The 20,539-nt window shown below is 35.7% G+C and overlaps 1 protein-coding gene across 4 annotated transcripts in view; it reads right to left on the bottom strand.

Annotated features, from left to right (window-relative positions):
* Positions 1 to 20,539, bottom strand: part of TUSC3 (tumor suppressor candidate 3) — a 265,043-nt gene that overhangs the window by 86,995 nt on the left and 157,509 nt on the right. For 3 of the 4 annotated variants that reach the window (XM_027077258.2, XM_027077260.2, XM_027077256.2), the window contains exon 6: positions 1,973 to 2,062. The exons of the other annotated variant lie outside the window; for it this stretch is intronic. In XM_027077258.2, coding sequence (XP_026933059.1) covers positions 1,973 to 2,062 — 90 coding nt within the window. The remainder of the gene's footprint in view (positions 1 to 1,972; positions 2,063 to 20,539) is intronic. 4 annotated transcript variants of the gene reach the window in all.

Consider the following 20,539-nt stretch of genomic DNA (forward strand, 5'->3'; position numbering starts at 1 on the left):
GGTATCATGAACATAACAGTGAGCAAATCTTTGTGTCAGGACGTTCTTTATGCAATACGAAAATATCAGTGACAAAAACCGATAGAAAGTCATGCTGTCAGGTGCTTATATCTTACTGGTATCATGACAAAAGTCAGACACGCACAAAAATAATACAAAATAAGTAGATAACACAGCATGTTAGAAGATGATAAAGTGCTATGAAGAAAAAATAAAACAGAAAAGGGAGTTAGTGCGGGCACTGGGGAGAAAGAGAGGAAAGGACTACACTTTCCAACAGGATGGTCAGAAAGACTTGCTTGAAAAATATTTCCAATTATTTTTCTTTAAAATAATTCAATTTGAATATTAAAAACATTCAATTCTTCTAAGTAGTGACAGATTTCAAAAACATACACATAGCAAAACCCATGTCTAAATGACGATGGCAGCTGAGCATCCAAAGAAACTGACTCCATATCATTGCCATCTTTAGGAGAAATCTAAGTACGTTCACAAAAATATGAGGCCAAATTGATTATTATGTAGTATCTAATCTGGCAATTAGCAACTAGTCCTTAAAACCTGACTGGGCAGTCAAGGAACAGGCAATTGAATAAAGTGAATTATATCCTTGTATTATAGAGTTACACAAAGAAATTTAAAGAAAGTCACAATGTAGGAAGAAGAAGTAAGTAACTTGTTGGCTTTAATATTAAACATATTTCAAGTATTGTGAGCAGTGAAGAATAAATCTCATAAAGTTATGTTATAATCTATACTTATAGAGAATTTATAACTATATTGCCATATGAAAATTTTATTCAGAACCACAATTTTAGAAATTAAGAATTTATTATCCTAGGTGATTGCAGTAACATGGTTATGATTTTCAAAGGCCTTATCTTTTAGGGATGCTTACTATAGTATTTCTGTATGAAATGAACTGACATTGAGCACTTCTTTCAAAAGAATCCAACAGCAGGTAAAGAGAATGGAGCGGGGGACTAGATGAAACAAGGATTGGTTATGAGCTAGTAATTGTTTGGCCATGGGTATATGAGGGTTGTCATGACATTATTTTCTCAGAATCCGTATGTTTTCCAAATGAAAAAGTTACAGAAAAAATTACATTTTTAAACAGTTAATCATCACCAACCTAATAAATACTAAGCCCCAAAGATAGTTGATCTATTACAATATATCCCATTCACCAAAAAAAAAAAAAACAAACCCCGAAATAATCCTCCTGAAAACAATACCCTAAAAAAGGAAAGCAACAAAATAAGTAAATTCAGTAGTAGTTACTAATGTTAACTTTGCTACTGATTTCATTAATGTCACTTCTAATTTTGTAGCAAACAATTGTTAGCATTCTAATACAAGGACTACCAGAGTTCATAATGATGTTTTAATTACTCTCTTCTGAACTAAATTAAATTTACCACTGATAGGACAGTGACTACAAACTGTTCCTATTTCCTCTGCAGGCATTACATATTATGACCGGAGCAATACGTAAAGTTGAAAAAGTAGGTTATGAATGTCTATTCGATATGGTAGGAACATTAATTTTTTTTTCTTTTTTAAGTTTATTTATTCACTTTGAGAGAGAGAGCGACAGCAGGAGTAGGAGAGGGGCAGAGAGAATCCCAAGCAGGCTCTGCACCATCAGCACAGAGCCTGATGTGGGGCTTGAACTCACAAAACCGTTAGGTCATGACCTGAGCTGAAACTGAGTCGGATGCTTAACTAACTGAACCACCCAGGTGGCCCAGTACATTAATTTTCTTAAACAGCAAAGCAGTCCTCATCCCAAAAACAATATATTGTATATATGTGTATGTATATAGCAGAGGTAGTATTAGAAGAGAAAGAACAAACTTATAATTTACAAATAAAATCCTTTCTCACTAAATAGTAAACATAATTTCTGATTCCTATATAAACAAGATTAAAGTGCAAAATGTGGATGCTTAGAACACACACTTACCACTTGTCCATTGTGTGGGTTCTTATGAGCATACGGAGGTCCACGGATATGATTCCACATCTGGCCAGAAGTCATAGCAAAGACTATACACTGAAAAACAGTGTATATGTGAGTTAAAGAATATCAGAATACTGAATTTTAAAAATATAATGGTCATGAAACTAAATTTAAAAAATCATGTATCAGTTCACCCATTGGCATGATTTTCACTTACTAACTGTGGGACTTTGGGTAAGTTATTTGTTTTCTGGCTTCTCATATTTATCTATAAAATAGGCATAAAAATCATGCTAAAAAATGTTAATAATTAAATTCAATAACATATATAAAGCATCTGGCATAGTGGCAATCTGATATGTCCTAACCAAAGACAGTCCAAAGCATAGGTTATTAACCACCTAGATTCATAGTTGAAGGCAATTATATATATTATAAAATAGTGAAGATGAAGAATGTTTTTAACCCATTTAAATACACAGACCTCAACTCAGAGAAGAAGGCAGTGGAGGAGGATGACTCTAGGCTCTTCTCATCCCATGAACATGACTAGATTAACTATCAGAGCATCCTGAATACCCCAAAAATTGACCTGAAGACTGACAGAACTCCACAACTAAAGGGAGAGAAGAGGTCATACTGAAGGAAAGAGTGAGAGCGAGAGTGAGAGAGAGAGAGAGAGAGAAGGGGATGGAGGAAGAAAGGGAGGGAGGGAGGGTAAGCAAGCGTGAAAAGGGGGAAAAAACAAGGAGAATGGTTTTCCAAAGTCATTAGCTTAGAAAACAAGAGGGACTGAATTTCCTGAGTTCTTGCAACAGTGAGACCTAAAGCCTAGAGCTGTAAAGGTCAGAGGACTTGGCTGAGATAGAGTTCTCCTGTTCCTGGAGAGAAGGCAGGCAAACAACCTGGCTGGAGCCATTTTCCTCCATCACCCCTCAGCATAAACACACACCACCTGCTGGAAGCAGCGCAGCTCTGATACTGACTGCTTACCTTGCTTACACCAAGCCCCACACCCCTGCGCTCTGGTGGGACTGCCTTTTTCGGTCAAGCTTGCCTCAGTTCCAATGGAGCGGGCCCCCTCCCCCAGACCAGCACAAATCCCTGCTCACACCACGTCCCCCAAACAGAGAGTTCTGCAGGGCTTCAGTTCTGGTAGGGTTGGCATCCGGTCTCATTTCACCAGAGTTAAAACTTGCCACATTTAGGCCAAGGACCAAACACTGCCCACAGCAGGCGAGGAGAGCCTCTGCAGACGACCAGCCTGAAGGCTAGAGCAGCCACAATACAACAGCAGAGTGCATGCACCACACACCAGAGACACTCCTTAAAGTGCTACATGATCTCCTCTTCATAAGGCCATTATACTGAACAGCAGAAAACATAACGGGCTTCTCTAATACACAGATGAAGGCAGAGACTTAGACCAAAGTGCCAAGACAGAGGAATTTATCCCAAAGGAAAGGACAAGATAAGGCGACAGCCAGAGAGCTAAGCAAAACAGCTCCATCTGCCTGATGGAGAATTTAAAGCAACTCACTGGGCTTAAGAAAAGAATAAAAGGCATCAGGGAGACCCTTACCATAGAGATAAAAGAGTTAATCCCTGAGAGATGAAAAATGTGATGACCAAGATTGGAAACAGGATTGATGCAATGAATAGCAGGCTGGAAGAAGTAGAGGAACAAATTAGTGAACTAGAAGATAAAATGATGGAAAATAAGGGTGAACAAAAGAGAGAGAGAAGAAGAATTATGGAACATGAGAACAGACTTAGGGAACTCAGTGACTCCATCAAATGTGATAACATTCATATTATAGGAGTCCCAGAAGAACAGAGAGAAAGGGGGCCAGAAAATTTATTTCAAGAAATAATAGCAGAAAACTTCCCTAATCTGGAGAATGCAACAGACATCCAGATTCAGGAGGCACAGAAAACTCCAATCAAACTCAATAAATGGAGGCCAATACCAAGACATATTGTAATTAAATTTGCAAAATATACTGGTATAGAAAAAGTCTTAAAACAAACAAGACAAAAGAAGTCCTTAACTTACAAGGTAAGACTGCTGAAGATTTCTCAACAGAAATTTGGCATGCCAGAAGGAAGTGGCATGGTATATACACTCAAAGTGCTGAGTGGGAAAAATCTACGGCCAAGTATACTCTATTCAGCAAGGCTGTCATTAAGTTTAGAAGGAGAGATAAAGAGTTTCACAGACAAAAACTAAAGGAGTTCATGATCACTAAATCAGCCCTGCAAGTAATATTAAAGGGGACTCAGAGTAGAAAGGAAAGACCAAAAGTGACAGAAACAAGAGAGGGTCACAGAAATCTCCAGAAACAACAAAACAAGTATTAAGATGGCAATAAACACTTATCATTACTTTGAATGTAAATGGACTAAACACTCCAATCAAAACATATAAGGTGTCACGATGGGTTAAAAAAAAAACACTACAGATACACATATAGATCCATCTATATGCTACCTACAAGAGAATCATTTTAGACCTAAAGACACCTACAGACTGAAAATGAGGGTATGGAGAAACATTTATCACACAAATGGAGGTCAAAATAAAGCTAGAGTAGCAATACTTTTATCAGATAAACTATACTTTGAAACAAAGACTGTACTAAGAGACAAAGGGCACTACATCACAATAAAGGGGACAATCCAACAAGAATATATAATAATTGTAAATACTTACGTGTTCAGCATGGGAGCACCCATATATATAAAACAGTAACAAACATAAAAGGAAGTAATGGATAGTAAGGCAATAAAAGTAGGGGAGTTTAACACACCATTTAAATTAATACATCATCTAAACAGAAAATACACAAGGAACCAATGGCTTTGAATGACACACTGGACTAGATGGACATAACAGATATATTCATAACATTCCATCCTAAAACAGCAGAATACACATTCAAGTACAAATGGGACATTCACCAGAGTAGAACACAGATTAGGTCACAAATCAGGCTTCCATAAATACAAAAACCTGAAATCATACCATGCAACTTTTCTGACCACAACGCTATGAAATCACAAGTTAACCAAAAGAAAATATCTGGAAAGACCACAAATATATAGAAGTTAAAAAACAGGCTACTAAACAATGAATGGTCAACTAGGAAATCAGAGAAGAAATTTTTTAAAAATACAAGGAAACAAATGAAAGGGGGGGGGAACCCACAAAAGTCCAAAACCTTTGAGATGTAACAAAGTGGCCCTAAGAGGCAAATATATAGCAATACAGGCCTACCCTAAGAAGCAAGAAAAATCTCAAAGAACCTAACCTTATACCTACAGGAGTTAAGAAAAAAATATAATAAAAGAAGCCTAAAGCCAGCGAAAGGAAGGAAATAATAAAGATCAGAGCAGAAATAATTATCTAGAAACTAAAAACAAACAAAACAAAAAAACAATAGAACAGGTCAATGAAACCAGGAGTTGGTTCTTTGAAAAAAAAAATCAATAAAACTGGTAAACCTCCAGCCAGACTTACCAAAGAGAGAAAGGAACCAAATAAATAAAATCATAAATGAGAGAGGAGAAATAACAACCAACACCATATAAGAGTATTATGAAAAACTATATGCCAACAAATTGGACAACATGGAAGAAATGGATAAGTTCCTAGAAACATAAATGACCAAAACAAACAGGAATAAAGAGAAAATTGGAACAGATCAATAACTTGCAAAGAAACTGAATCAGTAATCAAAAAATTCCCAACAAACTAATGACCGGGACCAGATGGCTTCTCAGGTGAATTCCACCATACATTTAAAGAAGAATTAATATCATTCTTCTCAAACTATTCCAAAAAAATAGAAAAGAAAGGATACCTTTCAAAGTCATTCTATGAGCCTAACGTTACCCTGATACCAAAAGCAGATAAAGACTACAGTAAAAAAGGGAACTACAGACCAATAACTCTGATGAACAGAAACACATCAATTTTTAATAAATGATAGCCAAGAGAATCCAGCAATACTTAAAAGCTCATTTATTCTCAAATCAATCAACATTAATAAAAGAAATAAGAACCATATGATCACTTAGATACACAAAAAGCACTTGACAAAGTACAAATCGATTCATAATAAAAACTCTCAACAAAGTAGGTTTAGCAAGAACATACCTCAACATAATAGAGTCCATATGTGAAAAACCTGCAGCTAATATTAATTTTCAACGGGGAGAAACTGAGAGCTTTTCCTCTAAGGTCAGGAACACAACAGGGATGTCCACTCTCACCACTGTTATTTAACATAGTACTGGAATTCCTACCTACAACAATTAGACAACAAAAATAAATAAAAGGCACCCAAACTGGCAAAGAAGAGGTCAAACATTCATTATTTGCAGATGACATGATACTGTACGTAGAAAACCCAAAAGATTCAACCAAAAAAAATCGCTAGAACTGATACACAAATTTGCAGAATACAAAATCAACGTACAGAAACCTGGCACATTTCTATACACCAGTAATGAAGCAGCAGAAAGACATTTACAACTGCACCAAATAAGATAGAAGATAACTAGGAATAAATCTAGTCAAAGAGGTTAAAGACCTGTAGCCTCTGAAAACTATGAAACACTCTTGAAAGACATCAAAGATGAAACAAAGAAGCAGACATTTCATGCTCATGGATTGGATTGGAAGAACAAATATCGTTAAAGTGTCTATATTATCTCTATTATCCACAGCAATCTACACATTTAACGCAATCCCTATCAAAATACCACCAGCACTTTTCACAGAGCTAAAACAAACAATCCTAAATGTGTATGGAATCACAAAATACCCCAGATAGCCAAAGCAACTTGAAAAAGAAAAGTAAAGCTGGGGGCACCACAATTCCAGACTTCAATTTATAGTGCAAAGCTGTAGTGATCAAAACAGTATGGTACTGATCAACAGAACAAAACAGAAAACCCAGAAATGAACCCACAACTGTACGGTCAATTAATCTTTAACAAAGCAGGAAAAAATATTCAACAAATGATGTTGGAAAAGCTAGACAGCACATACCAAAGATTCAAAGTGGACCACTTTCTTACAACATACACAAAAATAAATTCAAAATGGATTAAAGACCTAACTGTGAGACAGGAAACCATCAAAACTCAAGTGGCGAACATAGGCAGCAACCTCTTTGACAGCGGCCGCAATAACTTCTTGCTAGATACTTCTGAGGTAAGGGAAACAAAAGCAAAAATAAACTATTGGGACTTCATCAAAATACAAAGCTTTTGCACAGCGAAGGAAACAATCAACAAACCTAAAGGCAACTATGGAACTGGAGAAGATATTTGCAAATGACACATCTGATAAAGGGTTGGAATCCAAAATATATAAAGAACTTATCAAATGCAACACCCCCCAAATGAATAATTAAAACATGGGCAGAGGTCTTGAATAGACATTTTTCTCAAGAAGACATACAGATGGCCAACAGACATAAGAAAAGATGTCCAGCATCACTGATCATCAGGGAAATACAAATCAAAACTACAGTGAGTATCACCTCACACCTGTCAGAATGGCTAAAATCAACATCATCAGAAACAATAGGTATCAGCGAAGATGTGGAGAAAGGGGAACCTCGTGCACTGTTGCTGGGAATGTAAACTGGTGCAGCCACTCTGGAAAACAGTATGGCAGTATAGAGGTTCCTCCAATTTAAAAGAGAACTACCCTACAATCCAGCAATTGCACTACTAGGTATTCACCCAAAGAATACAAAAATACTAATTCAAAGGGATATATGCACCCTAATGTTTAGAGTAGCATTATCTACAAGAGTCAATTAATGGAAACAGCCCAAGTGTCCATCAACTGATGAATGGATAAAATGGTCTAATTTCTGTTTTAATACTGTCAAATTTATTAGTAAAGTGTAATCGCCTTAATCCAATCAGGGAATGTAATGACTGAGTCACGGGTAATGGCCCTGATAAAGCGCCATCTCTCTTGACTGAACTCAGACAGGATTTTCAAAGACAGGTGGCTCCCACATCCGTTTTAAACACAAGACTGAAAAATACTCTGCTTTTGAGACTTGATGCTTAGGGCTTTCAGCCACTCTCCATCAGCAAACAACCGGAGTGTGCTTGAGAATAATGAAATTTGTACCAAAAGATGTGCTTATTTTTCCGTTTCTCTACGGTACCCCTTTGCTGGGACCTGGACTGGATTTTCAATTCTTGCCCAAATCAGCAATTGGCTCCAGTATAAAAGCGGCTGCAGAAGCCAAATGAATTCTACTAGGCCTCATTTTTAAAAAGTATAATTGACATACAATTCCTATTAATTTCAAGTGTACATCAGAGTAATACAATATTTGTATACATTACGAAGTGATCCTAACTAAATCTAGTTACCATCGGTCAAGATACAAAGTCATTACAATTTTGCTTACTGTATTCCCCATACTGTCCACTACATCCTCATGACTAACTCAATAACTGGATGTTTTAACCTCTTAATCCCCCTGATTTAGTATGCATGTCACCCGGCATCTCCCTCTAGGAACCGGTTTGTTTCCTGTATCTGCCAGTCTGTATCTGTTTTGCCTGTTCATTTGTTTTGGTTTTTAGATTCCACATATAAGCAAAATCATATGGTACTTTTCTCTCTGACTTATTCAGCATAATAGCCTCTAGGCCCATCCATTTTGTCACAAAGGGTGCGATTTCATTCTTTTTATGACTAAGTAATATTCCCTTGAATATATACACCACTTCTTTTTTATCCACATATCTATTAATGGGCATTTAGGTTACTTCCATATCTTTGCTATTTTAAAGAACGTTGTGATAAACAAAGGGATGCATGTGCTGAGTAATACTCCAGTATTTATATATACATTCCATTACATATATGTTTACATACACATATAATGTATACACCCATATTATATATATATTATATATATACATATATTATATATACATAATAAACATACATTCCAGTATATACACACACACCACATCTTCCTCATCCATTCATCTGTTTAGGCTGCTTAAATATCTTGGCTATTGTAAATTATGCCACAATGCACATACAAGTGTATATAGATCTTTGCAAGTTAGTGTTTTCTTTCTCACTGGATAAATACTCAGAAGTGTGATTGCTGAATCATCTGGTATTTCTATATTTAAGTTTTGGAGGAATATCCATACTGTTTTCCATAGAGACCATACCAATTTGCATTCCCACCAGCACTATATGAGGGTTTCCTTTTCTTCGTGTCCTCATCGACACTTGTTACTTTTTGTCTTTTTGATAACAGCCAATCTGACAGGTGTGAGCTGATAGCTCATTATGGTTCTGATTTGCATTTCTTCGATTAGTGATGTTGAACATTGTTGAATGTGCTGTTGACAATCTGTATCTTTTAATTTATTGTAGTTCACAATCTATCTTCTTTGTAAAAATGTCTATTCAAGTCCTCCACCCATTTTTTAATTGGATTGTTTTCTTGATACTAACTTGTGTAAGATCATCATATATTTAGGATATTAAGCCCTTATCAGGTAAATGACTAGCAAATAACTTCTCCCATTCAGTAGGCTGCCTTATTTTGCTACTAGTTTCCTTTGCTGTGCAGAAAAAAGGCTGAAATCCCATTTCTTTATTCTAATTTTAATTGTTTATTTTGCTTCCCTTGCTTGAAAAGACAGATCCAAAAAAACTGCTCAGACTGATGTCCAACACCTTACTGCCTATGATTTCTTCTATGAGTTTTATGGTTTCAGATCTTACATTGAAGCTTTCAATCCATTTTGAGTTTATTTTTGTGTATGGTGTAAGAACGTCTTCCAGTTTCATTCTTTTGTGTGTAGCTGCCCAGTTTTCCCAGACCACTTGCTGAAGAGATTGTCTTTTCCCCACTGTACGTTCTTGCCTCCTTCATACATAGATTAATTGACCATTTATGTGTGGATTATTTACTGGGCTCTGTGTTCTATTTCACTGGTTTACGCACCTGTTTTTACGCCAATATCTTGGTTATTCATGGTCTTTTGTGATTCAATAGAAATTTTAGGATGCTTTGTTCTAGTTCTGTGAAAAATGCCATTGGTATTTTCATAGGAATTGCACTGTGTAGACTGCTTTGGGTAAGTATGGGCATCTTAGAAAAATTAATTCTTCTATTCAATAAGCACAGAATATCTTTACATTTATTTGTGTCTTCCACAATTCCTTCATCAACATCTTAAATAGTCCTCAGAATTACCATGTTGGTTAATCTTTATCCTAGGTATTTTATTCTCTCTAATGCAATTATAAATGGGATTTTTTTTCTTAATTTCTATTTCTGTAGCTCATTATTAGTGTATGGAAATAGGACAATTTCTGTACACTAACTTTATCCTAGGACTTTATTGAATTCATTCATTAGTTCTAACAGTTTTTTGGTGGATGCTTTAAGGTTTTCTGCATACAGTATTGTATCAACTGCAAATGATAGTTTTATTTCTTCTTTACTTTTATTTATCTTGGCTAATTGCTGTGGCTAGCATTTCCAATACTTCACTGAATGAAAGTGGCAAGAGTGGTATCTCTGTCTTCTTTGTCATCTTCGAGGAAAAATCTTCCATGTTTTTACTACTAAGTATGATGTTAGCTGTGGGTTTGTCATATATAGACTTTATTATGTTGAAATATGTTCCCTTTAAACCAACTCTGCTGAGTTTTTATCATGAAAGAATGTTGCCCTTTAAAGTGCTTTTTCTGCATCTACTAAGATGACCACATGAGCTTCACCCTTTCTCTTGTGAATGTGTTATAAATATCACATTAACTGTTTTGCATATGTTGACCATCCTTGCTTCCCTCCATAACTCACACTTCCAACTGTGATGTATAACACTTTTAAATGTATTGTTGAACTTGGTTTGCTAATTTTCATTGAGGATTTTTGCATCTATATTCATGAGAGACGACCTATAGTTTCCTTTTTTTTGTAGTGTCTTTGTCTGGTTTCAGTATCATGGTAATGCTGCCCTCACAGAATGAATTTGGAGGCTTTCCTTGCTCTTCAATTTTTTGGAATAATTTGAGAAGCACAGGTCCTACCTCTTCTTTAAATATTTGGGTAGAATTCACCTGTGAAGCCATCTGGTCCTCGAGTTTTGTTTTTTGAGAGTTTTAAAATTACTACTTCAATTTCATTATTTGTAATCCGTCTATTCAGATTTTCCATTTCTTCAAGATTCAGTCTTCAAAGACTGATGGAATTTCTAGGAATTTATCCATTTCTTATAAATTGTTCAGTTTATTAGCATATGATTGTTGTGTAGTAATCTCTTATGATCATTTGTACTTTTGTGGTGTCAGTTACAACTTCTCTTTTATTTCTGATTTATTTGGTCAATCTCTTATTCTTTGAGTCTAAATAAAGGTTTATCAATTTTGTTGATCTTCTCAAAGACCCTTTTAGTTTTTTGTTTTTGTTTTTTGTTTTTTTTTTATGCTTTATTTATTTTGAGAGAGAGAGAGCAAGCCGGGGAGGGGCAGGAGAGAGAGATGGAGAGAATCCCAAGCAGGTTCTGCACTGTCAGTGGAGTCAAACATGGGGCTCAAACTCATGAAACCGTGAGATCACGACCTGAGCTGAAACCAAGAGTTGATGTTCAACCAACTGAACCACCCAGTTGCCCCTAGTTTTATTTACTTTTTAGTGTCATTGATATTTTCTGTAGTTTTTAAACCTTTATTTCATTTAATCCACTCTGATCATCATTTCCTTCCTTCCACTAACATTGTGCTTTGTTTGCTCGTCTTTTTCAGTTCTTTTAGGTTTAAAGTTAAGAATGTTTCAGATTCTTCTTGTTTCTTAAATAGGCCTGTGGTGGCATGAATTTCCCTCTTACAGTGGCTTTTGGTGCTTCCAGTAGGTTTTGAAAAGCTTTGTTTCCATTTGTCTCATGGTGTGATTTTATTTCCTCTTTGATTTCTTCATCATTTAGTGTCCATGTGTTGTGTTTTTTTCAGTTTTCTTCTTGTAACTAACTTCTAGACATCCCATTGTGGTCAAAAATAATACCTGATGATTTCATTTTTTGAATTTTATACCTCTTTTGTGGCCTAATGTGATCTGGAGACTGTTCTGTGTGTACTTGAAAAGAACATGTATTCTGTAGTTTTTAGATGAAATATTCTGTACAGGTCTATTAAGACCTTCTGGTCTGTCAATCAAGGCCAAAGTTTCCTTATTGATTTTCTATCGAGATGACCTATCCATTGATATAGGTGGGGCATTAAAGACCCTTAGTATCATATTACTGTCAATTTCTATTATGTCTGATAATATTTGCATTATACATTTCAGTGACTCTACGCTGAATATATATTTACAGTTGTTATATCCTCTTCTTGAAGTGACCCCTTTATCATTATGTAATGCCCTTCTTTGTCTTTTTTTACAGTCTTTTTTACAGTCTTTGTTTTAAAGTATATTTTGTCTGATATGAGTATTGTTACACTAGCTTTCTCTTTATTTCTATGGCATATCTTTTTCTAATCCTTCATTTTCATTCTGTGTCTTTAGATCTGAAGTGAGTCTCCTGTAGGCAGCATATAAATGGGTCTTGGTTTTTTGTTTGTTTGTTTGTTTTTTATCCATTCTGTTATCCTATGTCTTTTGATTAGAGTAGTCTATTTACATTTAAAGTAATTATTGACAGGTGTGTTCTTAATGCCATTTTGTTAACGGTGTTGTGGTTGTTTCTGTAGTTCTTCTCTGTTTCTTCTCTTGGTCACTTCCTTTATCAACTGATAAGTTTCCTTCATGTTATGCGTTGGTTCTTTTTATTTTAGTGTATCTGTTGTAGGTTTTTGGTTACCATGAGTTTCATATACATTGAGATTATATATACATATATACACACCAGTCTATTTTAAGCTGATAATTTCTTTACTCCCCTCTTCTCCATGTTTTGTTTTTGTCATCTTGACATTTTTATTTTGTGTGTCCCTTAACTAGTTGTTGTAGTTGTAATAGATTTTACTATTTTTGTCTTTTAACCTTCAACTAACTTTTTAAGTGGTTCATTTATTGTCTTGACTGTATATTTGCCTGTAGAAGTGACATTTTTCTTTCATAATATGCTCTTATTTCTGGCTATGGCCTTTTCTTTTCCACTTAAAGAAACCCTTCAACATTTTTCACATGGCTTGTTTAGTGGTGATGAGCTCCTTTAGCCTTTGCTTATCTAGGAAGCTCTTATTTTAATTTTTTTTTTTTAATATTTACTTTTGAGAGAGAGAGAGACAGAGCATGCGAAGGGGAGGGGCAGAGAGAGGGAGACACAGAATCCGAATCAGGCTCCAGGCTCTGAGCTGTCAGCACAGAGTCCGACGCAGGGCTCGAACTCACAAACCCTGAGACCATGACCCTAGGAAGTGCTTTATCTCTCTCAATTCTGAATGACAACCATGCTGGGTAGAGTAAGTTTTTCCCTTTCAGCACTTTAAATATATCCTGCCACTCCCCCTTCTGGCCTCTAATCTGCTTTTTATTCCCTCTAGTGTATTTTTCATTTCAGCTACTGTTTTCTTCAGTTCTGACCGGTTCTTTTTTTGTATTTCTCTTTGTTGAAGTTCTAAGTTCACTCCCTCTTCTTTGATGCGCATCTTTACGAGTATTACTTTAAACTCTTTATCAGATGGATTGTACATCTCCATTTTGTTTTAGTTCTTTTTCTGAGGTTTTACCTTGTTCTTTTGTTTGAAACATACTCCTCTCACTTTGCTTGACTCTGTATCTATTTTTATGAATTATGCACAGCTATCTCTCTGAATTTTGGAGGAGGGTCTCCTGTAGGAACTTTGTAGACTGCACGTGCCTGATGGCTTTGACTGGCCAGCAGGAACAGGTGCAGACAGGGAGTCTTGGGCTGCCCTCTGCACTGAAGGCCCCCTGGAGGGACAGCCTGAGCTGGAATGGGCATGTGCCAGGTGAAGTCCATAGGGTGCTTGGTGCCAGGGCTGCCCTGGCAGGATGACTGGTCCAAGGTTCCTTCCTTATCGAAGTCTGAGACCCTTTAGTTCTCATTACCTAAGTAGCTCTCCATGAATCAAAGAGATGATTCATTTATTTTAGTTAGCTTTATAAATTATTTTAAATAGAAGCACTGGCCTGCATTAAGCTACTTTTGTCACCCAAAAGCAAAAGTCAAGTTTTGATTTACTTGGCATATAAATATCCTGTGGTGTTGCTGGAAGTATGGCCAGACTCACAAAAGATGAGTCCGCAAACAAAGTTCAGTTAAGTGAAGATCCTCATACTCAAGTCAGAATGAGGCCCCGACTCCAGAATGAAGCTTCTTTTTATTAGGATAATTGCTAAAGACTACGTGCATAAAGTCAGCTAAGCAAGTGTGTTAATCAGTCTAATGGTTAATGGTTTCTAGAACACTAGGAAGGGTCAGGTGCGAAGGTGGATCCAGCCCTGGACAAATGTTAATGGCTCTAGGTGTTCCTTACGAGCCTCAGCCTGGTTCAGCTGTGTAAACGTGTCCTAAGGCCTTGCACCTTCTCCAGCCCTTCCCTTTTGAAGTCTTTTCCTTTGATGCTTCTCTCCTGCATCTCCCACACTATGGTTTGTTTTCCTTTGGTTTATAATACTCACACACAATCACCCACAATACTCACAACTGTCAGAGAGGATCCTTTTGTAATACGTAAGAATACTTAATACCCCATGGAAATATAAACAGTTACCTGAGAAGGCAGATTTGACCAACTTACTAAATTGAAAGCCATCTAATTTCATATTCAGCAATAGATGAATAGCCTAGAGACCCATATTTTGGTTGGTGCTTCATCTAACAAGCCAGACTATCTGTTAGTATCAAAAGTTTTCGTCTTCTGTAATTCTTTAACATCAAAATAGCCATGAAACAGAGGAACAAACTGGAGTGATCAGACACTGAAATGGAAGGAAAAAACTGAATGCAAGTATAATATAGTAAAATAAAGTATAATCAACAGTGCATTCAGGTGTCCAAACTTTCATATAATATCGGAAGCTTTTTTTTTTTTTTGAGCATTGGCTGACTTCAAGCCAAAAGTGAGACTAAAGAGTAACACTCTGAGGGGCGCCTGGGTGGCTCAGTCAGTTAAGTAGCCACTCTTGATTTCAGCTCAGGTCATGATCTCACAGTTCATGGGTTCGACCCGTGTCGGGCTCCGCACTGACAGTGTGGACCTGCGTGGGATTCTCTCTCTCCCTCTATCTTTGCCCTTCCCCCACTAGCATCTGTATGCGCTCTCGCTCTCTCTCTCTCTCTCTCTCTCTCTCTCTCAAATAAAAATTTTAAAAAAGGGTAATGTTCTGAAACAGTAAAAAAAGCTACTCAGATATTTGCTGCAGTTCAATAATCAAAGAAAACTTGGTAGTCCCTTTGGAAAGCATTTTGGATGCCACATTTTCCTGGATAGCCAAAAAAAAAAAATAGTACCATCTTAGAAAACCAAGATTTTGGACACATTTTAGTCAGAGCATTTATATCCTGTTGATTCTCCTCCATCATTAGACAAGTAAGGTCTCTAGGGGCAAGAACTATATCCTAATCTTTTTTATCTTGTTTGTTTGTTTGTTTGTTTGTTTATTTATTTATTTATTTATTTATTTTGCAGGGGGGTGGGGGATGACTATGAGCAGGGAAGGGGCAGAGAGAGAGGGGGACACCTGATCTGAACTGGGCTCTGCGTTGACAGCAAAGAGCCCGATGTGGGGCTCAAACTCACAAGGTATGAGATCACAACCCGAGCAGAAGTTGGATGCTCACCTGACTGTGCCACCCAGGTGCCCCTTGTCCTATCCTTTTATATCCACATGGTTCTTCACAGTTCTTAATACATAGTAGGCTTTCAAACTCTTGTTGAATGGTCAATAAATGGCTAAACATGAATTAACAGAGAAGAGGTGAATATACTGAAACATAAATATTTATTCTAAAATTGAATGAAATGTAAATTAGGTAAGTTTCCCCAAAAAAAGAAAGAAAAGAAAAGAAAATGCAGTAGTCCTAGCCGTGGCCTAGAAATGCCATAAATTTCTGTGAAAAGAGCATCTGTGTAGTTTTTCTTAAGATTACATATTTTATTTCATGGAAAGGAATCCTACATTGAGGATCACTGTCTCAATAAATATTACTTATAACCACTACTGAGTGGAATACCATTAGCATGGAATGGAATACAGAAACTAGGCAGTCATTCCAAGTATTGGATCTTCATAGTGAAGCTTATTTAATTATGACTTTATAATAAGCAAAAGACTCAGGCAACCACACAACATCAAAAAAAAAAAAAAAAAGGAGGAGGAAGAGGAGGAAGAAAATAAGAAAAAGAAAGAAAAAGGAGGTCCATCCATGTCTGAGTAGTTTTAAGATACTCTTTTGAGTTATGGAAGGCATTGTCGGTCTTCATTATAGAAAATTAGGAAAAATATACACAAAAAATATATTAATTCTTTTCATTACATTGTTACCAAAACTCCAATACAAAAGTATACAAGGGACTATATATAGAAACTATCTATTTGCAAACAGACATACCCATCTTCAAATGACTCAAACTATTTATGTTTAGAATCATCTTCAAACAACAGATGCTTCACTGGAAAAAAAAAATATTAGCAGCACTTATTTGCTTCTCACTTGTGAGGAGAACAAAGTAATAAACCGCAGAGACAGTATCTGCATAATATTAGAAGTTATATAATTTTATTCAAATAAATTTGTAAAGGCGCTCATTCTGAGGTCAGAGCTGCTTTGCAGTTTTGAATGCACATAAGAAATCCGTTTCTACTGATACAACACAATGTGCAGACACCAAACAACTCTTCAAGAATGTGAAAACTGTGTAATAATTTATATTAATTTCAAGCTTAAGTTTTTCACAAAACTTACATAATTAAACTGATATAATTTCTTTGGGACAGAAGACACATTAAGGTATGTGAATCATCTTAAAATACAGAGCATCAGTGTTAAAAGGCACAAAACAGCTTCTGTCCTACCAAGATTTACTGTGATAATAAAGTCTGCTTATTAAATTTTTTTAAATGATGTTTATCTTTCATGTTTTTAATTGCAAATTCTTAGGATATTTTTCTTTGTATATGCAATCAATATAACTACTCATCACACTTCTATTTCTGTTTTGAAATGACAGCCATCTATAAAGAGCTTTAGGTTGCCAAGAAGATCTGCGCTATGAGCTATAAAACATAACATTTTAACTCATTTTGATATTCCAAGTCAACATTTATTTCTGAAAACCATAAACTATAGATCTATATTATACTCCTTAAAGTTATGTACCAGTGTAGTTCAATATTTTACTCAACCATTCCACTTTAAACTCATCATAAAACAGGTAATGTATATGCTTATTGTCTATCATTGCTTTTCCTTTGCGGGGTGGAGGAAGGGAAAACGGAGTAAAACCAGAACCAGAACTTACTCTGCTCTATAAACAATCATCATCACGTACAAACAGGAGTTCACAGCATTTTCTTTCAAGATCAGGAAGAACTTATGAATACTCCTTTCCCTACTTTTTTCAATTCGGAATCAGAAGCTCTAATATCTACTTTTTAAATATTTGTATATCTCTCTCTATATAAGGAAATTGCAAACCTTGTCTCTCATACCCTCTAAAACACCATGAACAGCTTCTTTTCCCCTGCAAAAACTTCATTCTTAGCCTACCTGTGAGTCATATACAATAAGGTAAATATAATAATGAAAAAGACAACAACAACAACAAAAAACCAGCACAAGCCATAGAACATAGAACATTGTCCATCAAACTAAAGATATGTAACACTAGGTAATCCCTTGGGAGGTACTTCTGCAGAGGCTCAATACACAAATGCTCACTGTACACAGACTTGTTCTGTACTAAGAAGTGGCTATATGGACAGAGAGCTTCTTTAACAAACTTTTTTCTCTCTATTCACATTCTGCACCTTTGGTATTACACGAGGGGTCTGCTCTAATCTAATTCATTATTTTTATTTTAGGAGCTTTCCTTTCCTGTGCAATCCAGAGCTTTCATCAGAGTTTCTATACATCGGATGACAATATTTTGCCAAGATTACCAAAATACATATTCTCTTTCCCAAAGGAAAGCAAGATAGTGGTTATTTTGCATAGACAAATGTTTGAGAATCTGAATACATGATTAGCCATTTTGGGTCGACTCTTAACTTTGCAAGGGTATCTTAAGAATTGGATAAGATTGGAAATGAACAAATGAACAAATCCTTCAAAATAGCCCTTTTTTTAAAAATAAAGAGTCAAATTTGGCAGTGGAGGTGCTGGCTATCAGGCAGAAAATGGTAAAGAAGATTCAAATTAGTTCCCAGAAGCCATCAGTAGCTAAAGAAAAGACCACAAGTTTGTATATTTCTATAGTAATGAAAAAGGGGAGTTTCAAGAGGAGCTTTTTGAATTCAACATTGTATCATCAGAGTAGTTTTAAAACACACTGTTTGAAAACATGTCTGTTCTCTGCAGCCTGTTACTGACTTCTAAAAGGCTTCCATTGGTGAGCATGCATGCTTGCCAAGAATTCCTTCTCAAGTATGTGTTTGTGAATGTTAGACTATTTTCTGCTATGCCAAGGTAATTAGCTTCCAAGGATTCAAAGCAGAAATTCAAAATCTGCATGATGTAGCAGGGGATGCAAGAAAACTGACTGTTCGAGTATTTAACATTTATGCACCATATAAATATTCTCAGGCATTTATCTGCAGTCATAATGGCTCACTACATCCACTGGTTTAAACAACCAACATGAGTTATGTGCCCACATTATGAGACATCCCGCAACGTGGTAAGAATACAGAACTTGAAGTCAGACAAGTGGGATCAGGTCCTAGTTAATCATTTTCTAGCTATGTGAGCTAGCAAAATGAGTTTATTGAATCTTAGTTTCCCTGTTTGTACAAGGAGGAGAATGTATATTCCTTTTCATCATTATTGTAAGGAATAAGTATTGAAGTATTATGAAGTATTGAAGTTATTGAAGGAAAAATTCAATCAATAGTAATGATGATTATTACTAGCTTCTAACAGTAATTCTGGAGAGAAAAATGAAGGCATGCTATTGTCAACTGACTATAATTCAGAGAGACCGTCAGTGTTTTGATAGACTGAAACAGTGACAAGATTTGGTATGACACTAAATACTAAAGAAGTTTTAACTTTACCATAACAGTGAAAAAAGTACATACTATACTTTCATCAAAAAACCTGGGTAGCTTTACTGAATGAAGCAACGTGAAAACTAGCCTGAGCAAAAAACCCACAACACTTTTAAACTTAATAAGGTGATTGAGATCATCTCTAGTATCCAATTATATTAGAGTATAATTCATCCATTATGACTCAATTATCAAAAGTGACCAAATATTAAACTTTAAAAAACCCACATTTATATTCTCTCCATTTATTATAGAGGTATTTTTAAGTATGTTCTAGAAGGTTACAGGGGTTCTGTTTGAATTTCTAGACTCTAGATATTATTGCGGAAGACGTTTGCTATAAGGTGATGTGCCTGGTCTTCTTAATCTGTCCTATCGCATCCAACTCAGTCATAAAGACCACTAATTTGTTGAAAATAAAAATAGAAGGATGAGGGAATACTACATGAAGACAAAAGGCAGAAACCAACATTAGCTATAAATATATACATGTATATAGTTTCAATTTTGATACTCTATTTATAAATTTTATACATCTTGTTAGATTTAAGTACCACACATTTTTTCTTCCTATTGTTAAAGATTTTATTTTCAATTATATATCAAATTGCTTCCTGTATACAATTCAATAAAATGATTATTGGACATTAACTCTTCCAACTCTAGTAATAATTTTATTATTGGTTCTCCATAAATGGTGATGAATTTTCCATGTGGAAAGTCATAAGTAAATATGACAAGTCATTTAGATGTATTTACTCCCTGCATTTCTTTCTTCTGTTCTCAAGCTTTGACTAAAACCACTAATAAAATGATGAATAGTAGGTAATTATAGGCTTTATTTTAAAGCATCACTACATAAGATATTTGCTAGAGATTTTAAGATATCCTTTACCTAGTTAAGAAAGTTCACTTGTATTTATAGTTTAACTTTTTTTTTTAATGCTTTTATTTATTTTTGAGACAGAGAGAGACAAAGCATGAGCAGGGGAGGGGCAGAGAGAGAGGGAGGCATAGAATCCAAAGCAGACTCCAGGCTCTGAGCTGTCAGCGCAGAGCCCAAAGCGGGGCTCGAACTCACAGACTGTCAGATCATGACCTGAGCTGAAGCCGGACGTTTAACCGACTGAGCCACCCAGGTGCCCCTACAGTTTAACTTTCTAAAATCATAAAAGATGAATATTAAGTAATGTCTATGGCGTTAGTGACACTATTTCTACTTTACACCCTTGCTGTGATGGTTTTCCATTAATTTCTACTTCCCCTATGGCTTAACCACCCATTTCTACAACCTGACTTTTGCTATTTCATATAC

The sequence above is a fragment of the Acinonyx jubatus genome, chromosome B1 (genome assembly GCF_027475565.1).
Source record: "Acinonyx jubatus isolate Ajub_Pintada_27869175 chromosome B1, VMU_Ajub_asm_v1.0, whole genome shotgun sequence".
In the NCBI taxonomy this organism is placed as follows: domain Eukaryota; kingdom Metazoa; phylum Chordata; class Mammalia; order Carnivora; family Felidae; genus Acinonyx; species Acinonyx jubatus.